Below are 18,857 nucleotides of genomic sequence, written 5' to 3'. Positions count from 1 at the left end.
TCATCAAGCCTCTGCAGGAGAACATTGTGGTCAAGCTCAACATTGATATTCATAGAACAGTTAGTCGATTAGGAGCTTATTGATAACATTCCCTCTTGCTCCTCTCATCACAAACTGCACTACCAAGTTGATGCGCTGCTTTAACTCTCTCTATGGCTTAAGAACCTACATGGACTAAAATAAAACAGGAAGGTGTGCCTACATGTCATGTGAGGGGGAGCTGGAGACTTATCACAATTTAAGAAAAACATGAACTCCCCGTTCCCTGCTTTTTTCTTCTTCAAATATTTAACATTTTTAGCCAACTGAGTCAGTTGAATTTAAATTCAATTTGCAATTACACCATTTCCAATGGTTTAATTAGAATTTTGTGGACATTTTTAATCTAAATGTCTTTATAAACCCAGAATCACGGGAACTTGGATAGTTTATGGTAAACTGGCAAATTTAAAAAAAAGTGTTTATTATTGTTCACACTTTTAGGAATGCGTGAACACAACGCAGTAATGTCGAAATGTATCAACACTTTCCGAATGATAAAACCCAGTTCACCTGTGCCCAGTTCTGCTCATCAGAAAGGTTAGAAGAAAAAAAAACAAACAAAAAAAAACACCCTCAACATTAACGTCGCTTCTCACCGCTTCAGAGCGCGCACGCAGGAAGTTCCTGTCCTGTCGAGAACGCGAGATATGACGTAAGCCGCTTGCCCGCGCAGCGATGATGGCGGTGCGTGAACGCGCAGTAAAAGTAATGGCTGCTCTGGATCGGCGGGTACCTAGCCTCGATGAATTCGTTGGTCAAAGCTGGACTGCCTGGGCCGACTGGGCTAGTGTGACAGCGGCAGATGGTAAGGAACCATCCTGACACAAACAGTAGCAGCTGCGGAGCCGGTCAGCCATCCCTCCGCGATTATTTTTCTTCAAAACGGATGGTAGAACTAACCATGTTACCCAAACAAAGACCCTGCCGGGTCCTAGTGCTGGGTGGATAACATGTTGCTCCCCTCTGCCTCCTTCTATATGCATAGTCTTACAAGAAGATAAAGCCATATTAAAAATGAAGTCATGGGCGCTGTGGTGTGTGTGCTACTGCTGCGGCCATGAAGGAAGCTGCCAGTGCTTTAGGAACACGGTTCGGCTCAGGGTTAGCAGTCAGGCAGCAGTGGCAGCATAGCGGAAGGAGGCTAGTCCGTCTGGCTGGGCGAGCAACTTCTTACCCTGGGAAGCTAAGCTAGCCCGGTCCGCCGCTGTGAGGCGGTTAGCCTGAGATGCTAACGCTAGCCGTAGGATCAGAGCAGACACCGGTGACGGAGGAGGAGTCTGATGCCGCTGCCACCATGGAAATACTGGCCCCTAATCTCTGATATTAGCAAACGTTACTCAGTGTTCTCATTGCCTTGTGCTAATATTTCCAGCTTTGCCCGTGTGTGACACCGTGTGTTTGACAGGAGACCTCACCGGTCACTGATGCACAGAAAACCCTCCTGCCTTTGTCAGTTTGAAGTATTGTGCGCTAACTCAGAGTGTTGCATCTCCTCTGCTGATGAGGTGGCTGAGTGATAAAGTCCCAGCTGTTGCAATAAAACAAACAAAACACACAGAAAACCCCCCACAGAACTGAAGCTGCTGACCTACCAATCCCATCATTTATGCAGCACTCCGTAAGGAGGTGTGAAAACATGAATGAATGAGAACAGAGGCGTCTCTCTAAAGCTGAACATTTATGTTCTGACGTTTTCAGGGCCTGATGTGGACGACTGCAGCAAAAATGGGAAGAAGGCTGCAGAAGCTATGTCACTCAGTAAAGAGGGTAAGTCATTTTAGTCGAGTTTGCATGTGACTTTATAAACCTTCAGAAGTGTCTGAGAAAGTGACTCGAACCCCTTCAGATTATATATCCAGTCGGGAAATATAATCTGACAGGATGGCAGATCCACAGCACATGTGTGACGTGAGAAATCAGCAGAATTTGGTCCAGGTGTGTGTGTGTGCCTCACTGAGGATGCTGCACAACAACTTTTCTTGTATTAGCAGTCCTGAGTGTACTTGAGCATCCGGCAGGAGGGTTGCATTGCATCAGCACTTGAGTCAGATGTCGTCGCTTCCGTGATCCCAGCTGGATGTGCTGCATGTGCACCGTTTAATCTGCCAGATATTGGAATCCTCCGTTTTCTTTTGATCAGCTCTGATTGGAGATCAGAAGATCAAATACTAAAATAAAAAAAATCAGATTTTATGTTTTTCTTTTTGTTCTTTATATTCATCAACTAACAACTCCGTTTTCTGTTGATAAACGCACGAATCAACAGCATAAAGTTTGATGCACGTTGTCTTAGTTTGTGTTTTAGTCACTTTGTGTGTGTGTGTGTGTGTGTGTGTGTGTGGGTGGGACGAAAACGAATCAGAATTGGTCAAAACGGCAAAATTGGACTCGACTAACAGAAAAACAGAAATTAGCATCAGTTATGCGAAGAGGTAAGTTTTATTAGTTATATTAAGAATCAACTTTAAAATATGATTTTACTAAATACTAATTTAAACAAAAACACACACTAAAAGAGAATCTTCTCTGCTACGCTGCCTCTGTCTCAAATGTAAAAGTGACTTTGTTGTAGACCTGCACCTGATCTCAGTTTCTATGCCAAAAGCATCTTTGTGAAACAGACTTTTTTTTTTTTTTTATTCAGGTACAAAAACAATCAAACTGAGTCGCCTGTGACTTGTTGGCTCTGTCCTCTGTGGCCCACTACCTGCTAAAACTTCCTTTATAGACGAGGGTTTCAGTGTTGACTCGTGGGTGGCCGCCATTTTGTTTCCGGAGGGCTGAGCTGACTTAGTTAAATTGATCGAGGAAATATTTTTAATAAGCTGTTTAGAGAGGTGGTGGTGTTTAAACTCTTGTGTTCTGCAAGATTAAATTAAGATTATGAATCACTGAATGTACACCTTGTGTTGTAGACTTTATTAAATGACTTTTTGGTAATATTGACTTTATAAATAACTGCTAAGTTTGATTTTTTTTTTTTTAAATGTTTTTTGGTGATAATATAGATATTGCTCCTGGCGAAAGAGAGGAACCACATGCTGCGTTTCAGTAAATGCAGATCAGACTTATAGTCAGCGTTTACCTTTTGATGCAGCGCTAAGTGCTGCTAAAACTCTTTCTCATGGCAGTAGCCAAATATTAGCAGAAAGTGAGATTTGATGCCTTTGGAAATAAATCTGTTCGTAATTTTAGTCTCAACGTCATAAACTTTTTAATTAGGCCGCCACGCAGACAGGAAGTGGAACAAGGGAACTGCAGAACACACTGCGAGGACAGCAGCTACCGGACACACTCGCTATCTCTAACTGGCCTGTTGAAGCCTCTTTCACACAGTTCAGTTGAGTCTATTTGTACGATAATATTTCACAACTTAAGACGCTTTGCAAAACCGACCAATTCAGTTTCTACATAAAAATATATAATATGGAGAGATTCAGGTGACTTATGATTCAAAATAAATCCCGATGATTACAATGTGAAGCAGTTTAAATTAATCTATCGCTTTTTCTGACGATTAACCGATTAACAGGATAAACATTTGTAGGATTATGCAGATTTTTGTATTGAATCACTTAAACTTTTTTTTTTTTTACACAATATAAGAAATGCATTAAAAATGCCAATAGACAAATGCTGAAATTCCTTTTTTGAATTGGAAAAGAAATATTTAATTGACTAAAATGCACCAACAGCGTTCCTTTAGTGAACACCAGATCATTTATAGCAAAGGAAGCATCTGCAGCTGAAAAACAGTCATTCTAACATCAGAGAAGTTCAGCTCTTTCTGCTGAACTTTTCTGCTTTCTGCTGATCATATTTTGGATTGGCTGCATAAGGCAGCAAATGGTGCTTAATGGGAGATTTAGTTGTTTATTTTATTTGCAGAAATTGAACCGGGTAAAGCTAAAACGTCCACTTGAGGAGTTCAGGGTAGAACAGATTTACACATTTTAAAAAAAATGTATTTGTTTTTATCCAAAATGCAAATTGTATTTATATTTTTGTACAGTTTTGACTTAATCACAGGTCTGAGTGTGTGACTTGTATACTCCAGTTAACGATTAATCGATTAGTAAATTATTTGAGGGTTATTTCCACAAATCACGCTTGATTCTCGTTCTCTTCTCATTCTCTCTGAATGCCAGACATGTCCATCTTTGGCCTGTACCCGGGCCACGATGACTTCTACCTGGTGGTGTGCAGCCACTGTGGCCAGGTGGTGAAGCCTCAGGCCTTTGAGAAGCACTGCGAGCGGAGACACGGGCCCCAGGCCAAGCTCTACGGCAAGCTGCGCTCTCCCATGCCGGCCCTCCAGCACCAGAGACCCTACCACGGCCACTCTCCCTCGCATGGGGTCAACCCCCCCTCTGCGTCGTCGTGGGAGGCTCGAGGGCCGAGCGTGGGGCAGCCACGGCCCGCGCCCTCTTCCCCCTCCACCCCACCTCAGTACAGATACCCGAAGAACGCCAAGGACGGAGTACGGTAAGAGACCCGAGGGTTTCCCCCAGAAATCCTGCTAAGCCCGGTGGTAGGGCAGTCCACCAACGGCCCTACCACCATGGTTTTGTATTAAAAGATATTAAAAGTTACAAAAATTCAAACCTGCATGAGCGGGCATCATAATTTAGAAGTAATATCGTATGAGGCCAAGTTCAATGCGTCATCTATAAATAACCAAATAATGCTTAGCCTGGTGGAGGGGCAGGTAAAGCCTGGTGGCCCGCCAGGCTGACAGTATACAGGGGGAAACCCTGGACTAGAGGAGGGCCCATCATTTAATAATGGGTGTGGGGGTGGACTTAAAGTTTGATCATGATACTTTGTGGTGCTATTCTGATAGTGATGAATGTCAATCAGTCACCTTTATTTACACCATTAGGTAGATTTGGTTGCTGTGTAGTGAGCCAGCTTTCTTGGCAGATGGGAAATTTTACATAGACACACAATGAATATAAATATAGCAGGATTAAAAATGGCCTGGTGCTCAATACTTTACAATATTAAAGAAACCATAAAACCAGCTTTAAAAAAAAAAGGCAATAAAAAAACAATAATAAAAAAATAAAACAGTAACACTGACACCCTGTGCGCCCTGAATTAGACTGTGCCAGGCAGCTACGATAAGAACTATTTACTACTTCTTTGTTAGCTAACTTCATGGCTCAGCAGTCATAACCCCACAAACCCAAAGAAAGCTCTAGAAACATGTTTAATTTCCAGTAGACTCCTCTAGGACACCAGTCACACAAACGTGTGATGCTGTGTCACTAAACTGTAACTGAATTTAATCATATTTTCAAACTTATTAATACCATTATTGAACAAAAAGTGGAGAAAACAGTAAAGCTGACAATTGTGACAATATGGACAGTAGTTTTTTTTTTTCCTTTTTAAATGTCATTGTGATGGACCGAGTTAAAAACAGGAGGAGTCACAGGATATATTAGATAAATAGTTTTTTTTTATTTTAAAAGAAAGAGGGGACACATCAGCGCACTGAAGCGGCTACAAGCTGCCCGCTACATTTAATAATCATTTGTTTTCCTGAAATCATAGTATTTTACCCGTCACTCTTTAATTTTTTACAATTAAACAACGAAACAGTCAAATCTAAGTCCATAACCCAGCCTATAAATCAAAAGAAAAAGAAATAGTTCATCAATAATAATAGTCCATCAAAAAAGTCCATAATTAGGCAATCCAAAAAAAATAAAGTTCCGTTTGCGCACAAAAAAACAACGTTGGGGCCCAAAAATATTAATCCGTCTTCGTGCACCAAAAATACAAGAAAGAAAGAAAAAAAATTGGAAGGGTCTCACCGGGTCGGCGTTTGTGTGCCCGGGCGGTTCCCTTCGTCAGGCCTGGATCGCGAGCGCCTCGGGTCCGGTCAACGCTCCGTGTGGCTCTACCTTGCCTCCAGAAGACTTTTGACCCCTTTGTGAATTGCTCTGGCCACGCTTTTAGTCCAGCAGTCAGTTCTCTCCGGGCTAATCTTGCAAGCTCCTCGGACCGTCGCTCGGCGTCTCTTCCAGCGTGCTGCCACACCCCTTTCTCTTCTCAATCAAGTGTCCTCTGTTCCTTTTTATAAGTTCCGGTAAAAGTTGTGACCCAGATATATTTTTACTAAGTGGACTTTCACAAATAATATACATACATACAAGACATCCTTGTATACATATCAATACAACAAAAATTATGTGTATTTTATTAACCTATATTTTATTCTCGGAGGTTAATTTTTTTTTTTTTTTTTTGCTTGGGATACCTTATTTCATTGTGATGTCACAATTTTAACCCAAAGATTATAAATGACAAAAAATAAACTGGGCTCATAAAAGAGGTCAAAGAAACAAAACTGAACTCAGGCAAAAAAATCTAAACAAACTGGCTGCACAAACAAACATAACTGACCTACCAAAGAAATGACAAACGGGGGTTTATATACTGGCTGATCAGACCAATTAAGACACAATAGGAGTAACTAAACAGAATACAATTACAAATAACACAAAAACAAACAGCACAGCTAAGTTTGGCTAAACTAAAGACCCAAAAATGAAAATCAAAAATATTAAACTTTAAATACTAATATTTACTTAAATACAAAACTTATCTAAACAAAGAAACTACAAATTCCCCCTGCCAGCAGGAACTAGTGGTGCAGTCCAATCAGCATTTAAGCCTGCTGAGCCCTGGCCTCCATCTTTTGTCTGGCAACTCCAAGGCAGGTAAGAACCGGCAGGAAAAAACAAAGAGTTAATCTTAAGCAAACAAAATTAACTTTAAGTTGATATAAATACATATGCTAACAAATAGAACAAATGCATCCAAATAAACGAATACATGTTTTTCTTGAAACTAAAGTGCTGTTGTGTTTGTATGAAAAAATAAATTGTGCATAAAAAGAGTTACCGACATCAGAGTGTGGCCATGGATTTGGCCATCACAGTCATTATTTGGAATCTATTGTGACAAAATCCTTATAATGACAAGAAATTGAACAGACGTATTGTAGTTTTTTGTTGTTGTTGTTTTTCCACTTGGTGAGTTGTCCTGATGCTGAGGCTATCTCTCCTCCCGCCCCCCAGGCTTTCGCCCCTGGAGAAGTCCATCCACAGCAGCCACAAAGAGGCGGCCGTGTTCAAGCCGCCGCCGCCCCTGGAGCCTCCGGTCCTGTCTCCGCCTCCGTCCCTTCGAGACCCTCCCTGGCCGCACGGGGCCCCACCCGCTGGCCGGCCGGCATCCAGCGACAAGCCGCCCCCGCAGAGGAAGGACTCGCCCCAGCTGTCTGCCGTGATGGGCCACCGGGTCCCGAGGCCCTACAACAAAGTGGCCTCCAGTAAGTCGACATTGAGCGTTCAGGCACAGGACTGTCTGGTCAGCTTAGTCTGACATCCAGATATTAGATATTAGTCATATTGATATTAGTACATTTATGGAATATGACTGTATGTTCTGATATATGAAATATGTTTGATCTGTTGTCATAGTGATTACATTTGGAGTTTTATTGCAGTTTTGGACAAAAGAGTCCAAAATGACAGAACTGGTGAAAAGAGGATCATGTTGGCATGGAAACAAAGTAAGACATCCTGACAACAGTTTCCAAGCGTTCTGTGTTTCACGGGTTACATTAATGAATGACTTGGGCTACGTTCACACACCGGGTCTCGATGTTCAGTTCTGGTTTTTTTTGGTTTTTTTTGCCAAAATCCAATATTTATTTATTCATTTTTGCGTGGTCTTTCACACTTCTGTCAGACTTCTGTGTGAACGGAAACCCAAAGCGACCGGCATGCGCAGAAGGAGAACGTAGACGTCGCACAGTTGCGCTCTGTTTCTGGAAGCAATAATGGATGCGTATATGGATTATATGACAAAGGAAGCTAATAAAAAGAAAACACAACTAATGGCGATTAGCACTGGCTGCAGCTTCTGTGGAGAAGTCTTTTAATGTGTTGTAACGCAACTCCTGGTCTCAGTGTGGTGGCTTTATTTTGATGTGACTTCAGTTCAACTCAAAGACATTTTCTTTCCCAGAGGTAAATGAAAAGTTGTCATAACTCAGTTCATCCAAGTGTCTTCAAAGAGGTGTGGTAGATGGCTGGTGCTGTGGGCTGGAAGGATCTCCAGTAGCATTCAGTCTTGCAGCGAATCTGAAGAGGCCTCTGACTGAAAACACTGTTGCTGTATGACAGCATCATGCCCGTCATGACGAGCTAACAACTCAGTTTCAAGTCAGCAGATGACATTCCACAGCAACATGTTCTGGATGACTCAAACAGAAGTTATCAGTTCTGATAATCCACCTCGTTTGCTTTTGCCGCTCCTCTTTAAATCTCCCTCTGGTCATAGGGTTAGTAAGATGTTGGAGTAGGGGATACGATTGTTGCGATGGACAGAAGAGATGACTTGAACTTCCCTCTTCTTACTGCTTTTTGGTTTTCTCTATTGTATTTTCTTTTTATCAACTCATGTACATGGCATTATTGCCACATTGTTTTATATTTATTTTCACTTCTAAAATGTTGCATGTTTTTTTTTATTAAACTGCCATTCTAATCATTGCCCTTCTCTACATGTCTTGAAACAACTAATTTGAGTATTTAACATGCATTTGAAGGCTTGGATGGCATAGTCATGCTTTTGTCTGTAACTCAGTATTTCGCAGGATTTTTTCCCCCCCAAACATTAGCTTTTTATCTCAAACGTTACCTCTATGCATCTATATCTGGGCCTCCATTCTTTCAGACCCGTCTGATATTTGACTGAAATGCTCTCTGTGTCCTCAGAAAGGGAGTGCGATCTGGATAAGCACTGCGGCGTCCTCGACCCCGACAGGAAGAAGGTCTGCACTCGGCTCCTGACGTGCAACGTGAGTAACGCGCAAACTGGGCTAGCCTGGTGCTAATGTTCAAAGACGAGAAGACAAACCTTTCAGCAACTGCAGTGAAAGCTGGTTCTACAAAGCTCTGACTCAAGGATGTTCAGACTTGAATGTATCTTTCTACTTCACTGTTCTGCGCTACCTTCCGTGTTGATCTTCCACTTGAATCCCTCTAGAATGTGTTTGAGATAAAAGTTGTAATGTGACAAAAGGTAAAAAAGGTTTGATCTGGACAGGAAGACTCCTGTTATTATGATTGTTTGTTTTTTTATCTGAAGTAGCATGTAAAGGTCAAAGGTCATGTCCAGACAGGATGACTGTCTGATTATCAATTCCTGATTAACAGGAAATTACTAAATAAGAAGTTTGCTTCTGTTAACTCTTAGCATCATGTTGACATTTTAACTTCACATTGAGAAGTGCTTCAAAACAACATAAAGCCAAAGAGCAGCACAAAGAATTCATCCTCATTGTGTCATTAAATTCATTTTATTTCGATAAATTATTGTCTGCGGTGAGCAATGGTGCTCAAAATAATATTTTCAAGTATTTACCTCCAACATCTACAGACTCCTCCAGATAAAAAAAAACACCACACTGCCTCTGACGCTCCAGCTCCCAGCTAAACACTAGAACAGGGTATGTTGCTATAGTAACTTGACTCAGGGTTACACTAACTGGCTTTCTGAAACCAAATCCCCATGCACATACCCCCTGAACGTACTGAGCTTTAAAGGGGCAGGGTTATGTAAAATTGACTTGTTTGAGCTTTATATCATGTTATAAAGTTATTCCCTCATCATAAACATGCCTGGAGTGTTACCTTGATTCTTTCATGCATTTTTGAGAAAAATCCCTTAATCTCCATGGCAACCACTCAGATGTGCGAAACGTCTGGGTGGAACCTAGAACCGCCTTCGAGACGAATCTCGTCCTCAGAGCTGCAGTTTCCAAGCTTTTGAGCTTCCGCCTCACAGAGCAGCTCTCCCACTCGGCTCCTTCAGACTAGCCAGAAGCAATTAGCAAACACCTGGAGGAAGTGCGCATCTGCTGAGCTCATTATAGGAGCTACTTCTTAGTGCAAAGCTGGTAAAAATGTTGTTAAAGGGTTAACAGAGGAGCCATGTTGTGATGACTTCCTGAAGGCGGAGTTTCACAAAGAGCAGGAGTTTCTTAAAGAGACAGAGGCCCAATTTTAAGGCGGTAAATTACAAAATTGAATTTCTTTTATGTCATATTTGATACACATAGCATTTTTAAATCAACCCAAGGTAACAGTTACTTGATTGTGCTATAAAATGATATTATGTGGCTGGAACACACATACTTATCCTGTAACTAACCCTACTTTCTAATTCCGGATCTCTGCTCTAATCCATTTTCTAAAGAAATAAAAAACTGATAATCAAATTAAATCAGCATTTTGTCTCACCAACTACATACTGTTACTAGTTGCACAACATTTGGGGCCCCATCATGAATTGGCGAACGCTCCTTTTATTTTCTGTTCTAAGCCGCCTGCTGTGTCCTCATCTTTTAGATCCACTCCATCCACCAGCGCAGGAAGGTGGTGGGTCGCAGCAAGAACTTTGACCAGCTAGTGGCAGAACTTAAGATGAAGGTCCGAGAGAAGGGAGCCCAGGCCCTGGATGGAGGCTTCTCTACCGGAGGGTCACCCAGTCCGGAGGCCCCCAGGGAGCAGGCCGGTGTCCCCAACTGCAGGAGACCTCTGGCCAGCCTCCCTGCGTTCAGGTCAGGACACACAGAGCATGTGGATTCAATCGGCTTATTTCACCTCAGCATAACACGCACCAATGAACCGTTGTTGACATTTCCAGAATGTAGCAGAACATTTTGACATTTCTAGTTAATCTTTAGGAAGTTTTGTGCCTTTCGGACAACACGGTAACTTTTCAAAAGGAAAAGCTTTCTAGCTTCCGTTGTTGGGGGCAACAACGATGTTGTTGTTGTTGGAGGAGGAGTGGATTCCAAATCCCAGAACCTCTTGATCATCACACTGGTTCATAAAACGGGTTTGGAAAACCCACGACCGCCCGTCGAAGCTGTTTAACGGTAGAAATGACCGCAAAGGAACTAAATATAGCTGAAGAGCAAATAAGAGAGGATTTAAGTGAGCTGATGTTTGGTGTTCATTAGGGCTGAAACGATTAGTTTGATTAATTGTGATTAATCAATTATTGAAATCGTGCACTGATAGTTATCAATTAACTGGAGTATACAGACGGAAACGGGCCACTTGCTGAAAGAATGACACATTCAGAGCAGTAATTAAGCCAGAACTGTACTAAACATACAAACATTTTATATTTAAGATGAAACAAAAGCCTTAGTCTATAAATCTGTTGTACCCAGAACTCCTCAAGTGTCAGTTTGAGCTTCACCTGGTTCAAATTTTGTAAAGAAAAGAAGAAAACCCATCCAGTACCTTTTGGATGATTTTATTTTAGCTGCAGATGCTTCTTTGCTACAAATAATCAAGGAACTGAAGGAATGCTGTTGTTGCATTCCTTATAAATATTTATTTTCTTATTTAATTAAGGAATTTCATCTTTTGATGTATTTCCAACATTGTGTAAAAAAGGATTAAATGAAAAATCCGCACAACGTGCCAACATATTTATGACTAATCATCAGAATAAACGCTCGATTCTTGAAGAACTAAAATGGTTATCTGCTTCCCTAGAGTGTGTGTGTGTGCGTGTGTGTTTTTAAAGCGAGTGTGTGACTCTGTGTTCCAGTCGGTCCATGGCCGTGTCGGAGTGCGCCCCGGAGGAGGAGAAGCAGTGGCAGGATGAGGCGGGGCTCCGGGCCCCGTCCCCTCTGCTGCATGGACACATCTCCACTGACGACAGCGAGGCTGAAGCGGCTGAAGAGCTGCCAGACTTCCCTTCGTCTACCACACACCCCACACCTGCAGCGGTAACACGTCCCCCCACTCAGCACGCACTTCTGCTTTAAAAAAACAATATACACTGGGAGAAGAAACCCTGACACTGAGATGAGACCAGAATTGTTCATTTCTCTTGTAGGATTAGTTAGGTACAAAGTGACCACTGTACGCATTGAGGCCCCTCGTACATGGAGCCGCTCTTCAGTGAAACTGTAACATTTCTGTTGCGACACCAGAGTGAAACTGTTCTGCAACACCCTCCGGGGAGGTGTGAAGAACACAAGCGCAGAACGCGCGGCGGTAGCGAATGAACAGGCAGGAAACGACAAAAATAATGGCGGATAGCGTTGTGTTGTGCTACTTAATCTTTTCGGTTAAGCACAATTTCTGATAAGGAATATATGAGTCACAGCAGCACTTCGTTTATGGGAGATAGATTACTGTTTACAATGAGGTGGAAGCTAAGGGTCAAAAGCACATGCACGTTCGATGACATACTAAAATCACAGTGCCACCCAGTCGTCTGGCATGACAACTACAGCGTATTTAATGCGCCTCTGCGTCGCCATCTCATGGTGAAACTTTTTCCCAGACCTATTGGGGCTGGAGAATAAATCAGTAGCAATATGAATCGCGTTAGAGATTTGATCAGTATCAATAGATGATACATCTGATAGAGTGTTCAATATATAGCATATTCTTTGAACTCTGATCCAAAACCACACAGCATTCTGGGGGACGTAGGCAGAGGAAAGGTTTTATCCATTCAGCCTCACAGCCAGCGAGGGTTGGCGGCATCAATTCACTCACTCACTCTTTGGTTAACCAGCAACAACTTGCTTGATGACGAGCCGTTTCAAGAGCCCTCCCTCCCCAACTGTCGTTACCTAGCAACAACCTGTTGAGTAACTTGCGCAGCAGCAGTTTCAGGTTTTGCAACCGTGTCTCATAACATCTTAAAAATAAAAAAACAAAGGCATGGAGTGAAAACTGGATAAAACAAGAAAGGTCAAGCCACCAGTTTGACTGTATTTCATATATTTAAAGCAAAAAAAACCCTAATAATTATCGACATCGACTGATGTGAGATATTTATGTCGTGATAAATTTTCCAGCCATATTTTCCTATTTTCTATTCATATTTAGTGTAATTTCCTAAATAATGAAGCCATAAGCTTGACGCTCTCCGTCTTTCCCATTCGGTCCACTTGATGACGAAAACGACAAAACCAAAAAAAAGGACTGGATCCTCTTAATGTAGTTGAATGGCTTACTTCAGAAATAATAATAAAAACGGTACAAAGGTTACCTTTCCACGAAAAATAAAGAGAAACAAGAAAATTTAAAAGGAAAGAGAGTGAGGTCAAAAAACTGTGTGGCTCCACTCCAACTGCCCAACTGACTCTGGCTAGCCACACCCTAAAATCCTTAATTCCAATTAGATATGCAAATTTTCAAGACTTTCGTGTAGTCAAATATAGTAAATTACTATGCAATAGGTTTAACTAGTTATCATTTTTATCCAAATAAACAAATTATAATAAGAAATATGAACATAACTTATCCTAAAGTCTGAATGAACAAAAACTGAATTTAGGCTTCTACATTAAGAATCAATATTTGCAAAACTATAATGTCAGAATCCTCTGAATCAGTGGATTCAATAGTTAGTGAGAAATGTCTGGATCACCACCCTCATCAGATACTCACTGTTCAGACTTTTGCTGAAAGAAAAAATAATTATTCAGAAAACGAGGAAAAAAAGAGGAAATGCAGTCATCCCGTAACCATGACGGCATGATGATAACATGAAAGCAGAAGTGTTTTGGTTCCTTATACCAGGCGCAGTGTAACAAGAGATAACGTGAATTTAAACGGTCCACGAAGAAACCCCTGAACGGCGATGAATGGATTTGATCAGTTACTGAATTGATCAAATCTGTTTTTGAAGATTTTTGATTCTCAGAAGAATAAATTCTTGTTCTAATTCGCCAAAAATCTCAATGTGGTCTGTTGTTGCTCATTTTGATCACTTGCGCATCTTGTGATCCCGTCTCTGTAGGTGTGCTCGTTCGGCAGCCACTCGTTGGGTCACGGGATCTACACGTTTGACAGAAGGCTTCACCACGTGCGATCGGCCCTCAGCAGCATGCTGGAGCAGCATATCAGCGCTCATCTATGGAAGTAAGAGTCCCGACCTCCCGCTAAGCTCCTGTCACCTTTATGGGAGTCCTACATGCATCTTGCAGCCTGTAAATCTGTGTTCACGTCATCTGAAATAATACGCTGGAGTTTTAGGATCTTACCTGGTGAGAACCAGCAACAAAAACAAGATATTTGTGCTATTTAAAATGAATGTCACTAATAGAATATGTTGGTTCTATGGCTTTATTTAAAATATTTTCAGATTTTTGTCTTTTAAATTTTTTTTTTTTTTTTTTGCAAAAACAAAATCTTACCAAGTATTTTTGGTCTTGTTTCTAGAGCAAATATCTTATTTTACTTGAAAAGTTACTTGTACTAACTTTCAAGTAACTTTTCAGGCAATTTATAGGAGCTTGTTTCAAGTCAATAATTCCTTAATATTGATGAAAAAGTACTAGTTCCATCTAGTTCCATCCATCCATTTTCTAACACCCTTGTCCCATGGTGGGGTCAGGAGGGGTGCTGGTGTCTCTCCAGGCTAACGTTCCGGGCGAGAGGCGGAGTCACCCTGGACAGGTCGTTAGTCTGTCGCAGTACTAGTTCCATTATTATTTCATTTATTATTGAAATGATAATGGCAGATTATTTCATTTATGACAAGACATTTTCCAATGAAATAATCTGCCAACGGAACTAGTACTTTTCCCTCAATATTAAGGAATTATTGACTAAAAACAACATCCTATAAATTACTGAAAAGTTACTTGAAAGTTAGTTTTATCTTATTTCAAGAATAAGATGTTTGTACCAGAAACCAGATCAAAAATACTTAGTAAGATTTTGGGTTTTTGGAGTGCATCTAACGCTGAACATGTCTAATTAGTGGAGGGTGGAGGAAGGTGGAGGAGGCTGCAGCTCGGCGTTTTCTGTTGCACTGCCACCTCTTTGCCAACTAGTTAGACCAGAGTCTAAATTTCTTATATGATTTATGTCTGTTCTGATATCCAGGCTGTAAATGTTTTATATTTATTATTAGTTTAAGTCAGATGCGTTTTACTGAATGCATCATGGATTTATTCATGGATCCTTTTCTGCTGTTTTTTTTTTTTTTTTTTTCCCAGGAAAATACCTCAAGCCACAGACCTTCTGTCACCAACCTCCTCAGCCAAGTCCATCATTTCTTCTTCTTCTGTCTCCATAGCAACATCCTCCTCCTCTTCGTCTCATTCTAAGGTTCGCGCAGGCAGTCACATCAGCTCGTCTCTCAGAAACGCGTCGTCCTCCCCCAGCCGGGGACCGGGCAGACCTCTGACCGCGCCGCAGTCGGAGAATTCTGGCGGTGGTTTTGCCGGTTCTGGTTCTGGCTCTGGTTCTGGCTCTCACCCCCTGTCCTTGGGGAAGCCTGGCCTGGGGCGTCAGGTGGCGGCGGGCAGGTCCAGGAAACCAGTGGGGCGACCCAGCAAGCAGATGCTGAAGCTGCGAGAGGAGGCGGCCACCGCCGCCGCATTCCGTAAACGCAAGGCCCCGTCGCAGGAAGGAGAGCACTCTGGCCCTGAGAGGAACTGCATCATCCTGCAGGACAGGGGACCCCCACCTTCCTCCTACTCCTCTTCCTCCTCCAAGGCCCCCTCTTCCTCCCTCCACCCTCATGGACAGACCAATGGCACTCTCTCCCCCAGCAGTAAGCCCCGCCCCCAGCCGCCCCCCTCTGAGTCCCACTTCCCCTGCCGCCAAGGCGGTGTGGACTTACAAGCGGACTCTCCCCCCTCTGAGCCACGCCTCCCCCCCAGACCTCTCCCCTGCCACTAACTCCCACAGTCGGACCGGTGTGGGGGACTCGGGGCTGCTGGGCCAGGGCGGCGGGGGGAGGACCTTTCTGGAACATCGGGGACTGAAGAAACGGAAGGGGGGAGGCATGGAGGAACATCCGCCCTCATCCAGACTCTCAGTGCCGCGCCTGCCTTCGTCCTCCTCCAGCTCTGGCTCCTCATCCTCGCCACGCTCCACTTTCTACCCCTGGAAGGACAGCAAGAGTGGCGGTCTGGACGGAGACATGGACAAGAAGCTGGCCTCACAGAAGGTGGGTTTACCTAACCTCACCAGGAAAATAACACCGGGCGCATTTACAGTTGTGTCTGAGGAATATTGATGATCCTTCAAAGTAAAAGGCTTTAAATCCTGAAACTAAAACAGAGACAATCTGATATTTAACACTGAAGCATAATAATTGTTTTTTCTCCCCCGAGAAGAATTCTAAAATGTTTATTTTGTCAATTTGTCAGAAGAGACAAACTGACAAAATAAATATAAATATATTTTTATATTAAGGATTTTTTTTTTTTTGCTTTAGTGGCCGTCATTTGATAGGGAATGGACAGAAAAGTGGGTTATGAGAGAGGGTAAAGGTCAACAGGCCAGTAATCAAACCTGTGACAGCTGCGTGGAGGGCGAGGCTTCCACACACGTGTCCCGCTCTCTATCCCTGCAGCACGGCTGCGCCTGAGCAGAACATGGGGAAAAGAAAAAGGAAACTGTCTGAGCAGGAAGCTGTGTGCTCTACAGAAGGGAATAATGTCTTGTTTTACCAAGAGTGTGATGAATACTGGAAAAAAAAAAAATTTAACAGCTCGGCTGCATCAATGTTTCACACCTCTTTCCAGTGATTAGGGGTCACTAAAAACCCAGCAGCTGGTTTTTATTGTCATGCCTGCAGCGAACATAAATTAGGTGTTAAAAAACCCAAAACAACCGAAACTCTCCCTGGAAACCCCGATCGTCTTGGCAACTGGTGAGCTCCTCACTCCTGAGATTTAATACGTCTGTAAACAGAATTATTTCCTCATTCTGATCTGACCTCATCCCAACTCTGTGTCCCAGTTCACACACATGGTGCAGGATGCTGCAAAGGCCTGTTACTCTAAATGGAATGAGTCAGAATGTCCACAGGGGGGCGCCGTTTTAGTCAAGACACTCAATTCTTTGATTTAATCCAAAGGCCTTCTGCCGATTCCCCCCACCCCTATTTTTAATTTAAGAAACACAGTGATAAAGGCAGCATTGTGTGAAGCATGAGCAGGAAATGCAAATAAAGTCCAACTCGGACATTTCACCATCATGTGGTGTTTTCCTCACGCGGAGAGATGAGAACGGTTAGGAAGCAGCGCCGAGGCAAAAACAACCAGCTTCGTTTCATGGTTCAGATTCAGCCGCACTTTCCTTCCTGTTAAAAACCATCATGGACACACAGCAGTTTTCTTTACAGAACCAAATCCCTGTGTTGCACAGCCTACCCAAACAGATGGATACATTAGTGAGGAGAAATGAATGAGTGTTTGGAATCTTGTAGTAAGATTCAAAGATGGCACCAGCAAACCCACAAAACTGAGTTTAAATAGAAGTGTTTGTTTGTTATGGACTGCAATCCAACTTCCTGTTCCCTTATAGAAAACCAATTTGAAGGCTAAACTGAACTTGAACTTGAATTGCTTGATAACCAGGATCATGTTTGGAATTGATTTAGAATCTGTCTGTATGATGGGTTTAGATTTGTTGTGAATTGACGCTATCTAATAAACAAACAAATTAAGTTTCATAAAAGGAACATAAAAGAAAAAAAAAGTGTTATTTACATAGATTAAAAGACTTGATGTTAACACTTTGGGAATGACCCTTTAGCAGAGCTGTCGGCCATGTTGTGACTCATTCTATGATCTTCACAGCCGTCGTTTAAGCTATGGAAACCATTCAGTAGCTTTTGGCCTAGATGACCCACTGAAGAAGAAGAAGAAGTCTTTTTCTCTCTTCCTCATCCTCATGCTTGCTGCTCCAACCTGTCAGGTGTTTGAATTCTCTCTTAACTCTGAACTGTTTTCTTCTGTCTTACAGCCAAAACTGCACCATTAAGTGTGCTTGCCTTACAAGCCACTAGGAGGGAGCCAGCTCCACTCAATCTGTGACTGGGCCAACAGGACTCTGTGTGAGTGGGAGTGTGTGTGTATGTATGTATGTATGTGTGTGCCTTTGTCTGCCGAGCGTCCGCTCCAGTGTGAATGGGCCGGGTTGTGTTTGTGCCGTATTGACCTGTCGGTGTGCTGCGTGAGGACGGATGAACATGGGATGAACCATAGAGTATGGATTTAGAAATACCTCAAGACCATCTGGTTATGCTGCTAAATTGAATATGTTGGTTTATTAAAAGAAATTTATTAAAAATGTCATTTTCACTTGGTCTCTGTCCCTGTGACTGTTATTTTACCTTTTGTGCATTTGATCAGAGGGTACTGGTCAACAGTCCATGGTGCTGCTTGTTAGGAACATGAGCGTATTGGGAGTTTATCTTCGAAATTATGTAAAGCATATCAAATGTATAACACGACCTAAACTAACAATTGAAATAGTCAAAAAAAATGGCTAACTTTAATTGAAAAAGAGTGGAAATGCTGAAAAAACTTGATCAGAAGTGTTTGGAGAATTCTGCTGGATTTTTACATTTTCACCTGTAGTTTCTGTTTTTAATGGATTGGGGAGGAATACTATGTTGGAAACTGACTTTTCCTTTCCTTGAGACGCACTAACTCACCCCAGGTAACGTTCTGTCAGCATAGAACTCAAAGATGGAGGCGGGAGACCAAATGTATGGGACAAGGAGCCACAACAGGTGCTGGTCTGTAGCCTCCTGACTCAGCAATATACTACAATACGTGGGCACCAATTTCAAATGTTGTCATCACCACGATCTTAGCAAAAGTGTGTCAGAGGAATGTTCCAGAAATCCCATCATGAGTGGGGGTGATGTAATAGATTATATGAAATTAGATTGGTGTGTTTCCCGTGTGATTTAGATGACGCTGAACCTCAGACTGGTGTCGG

At 42.4% G+C, this 18,857-nt stretch overlaps 1 protein-coding gene and 1 long non-coding RNA gene across 2 annotated transcripts; one reads left to right on the top strand and one right to left on the bottom strand.

Moving 5' to 3' along the window:
* The first annotated feature begins 608 nt into the window (after window positions 1–608).
* Window positions 609–18,215, top strand: atxn7l2a (ataxin 7-like 2a). Its single transcript, XM_032548586.1, is given in 11 exon segments — window positions 609–847; window positions 1,741–1,809; window positions 4,191–4,527; window positions 7,134–7,384; window positions 8,838–8,920; window positions 10,473–10,684; window positions 11,692–11,872; window positions 13,906–14,027; window positions 15,110–15,707; window positions 15,709–16,068; window positions 17,874–18,215. Coding segments are annotated over 11 exon segments (2,361 nt in total). The 5' UTR covers window positions 609–717; the 3' UTR covers window positions 17,892–18,215.
* Window positions 16,330–17,238, bottom strand: LOC116709901 (uncharacterized). Its single transcript, XR_004336994.1, has 2 exons — window positions 16,639–17,238; window positions 16,330–16,487 (listed from the first exon to the last, which is right to left on the bottom strand). It is a non-coding gene; the product is annotated as an uncharacterized LOC116709901 (long non-coding RNA).
* Window positions 18,216–18,857: the final 642 nt, after the last annotated feature.

Source organism: Xiphophorus hellerii, chromosome 20, assembly GCF_003331165.1.
Source record: "Xiphophorus hellerii strain 12219 chromosome 20, Xiphophorus_hellerii-4.1, whole genome shotgun sequence".
NCBI lineage: Eukaryota > Metazoa > Chordata > Actinopteri > Cyprinodontiformes > Poeciliidae > Xiphophorus > Xiphophorus hellerii.
This window is presented reverse-complemented; position numbering and strand designations above follow the sequence as displayed.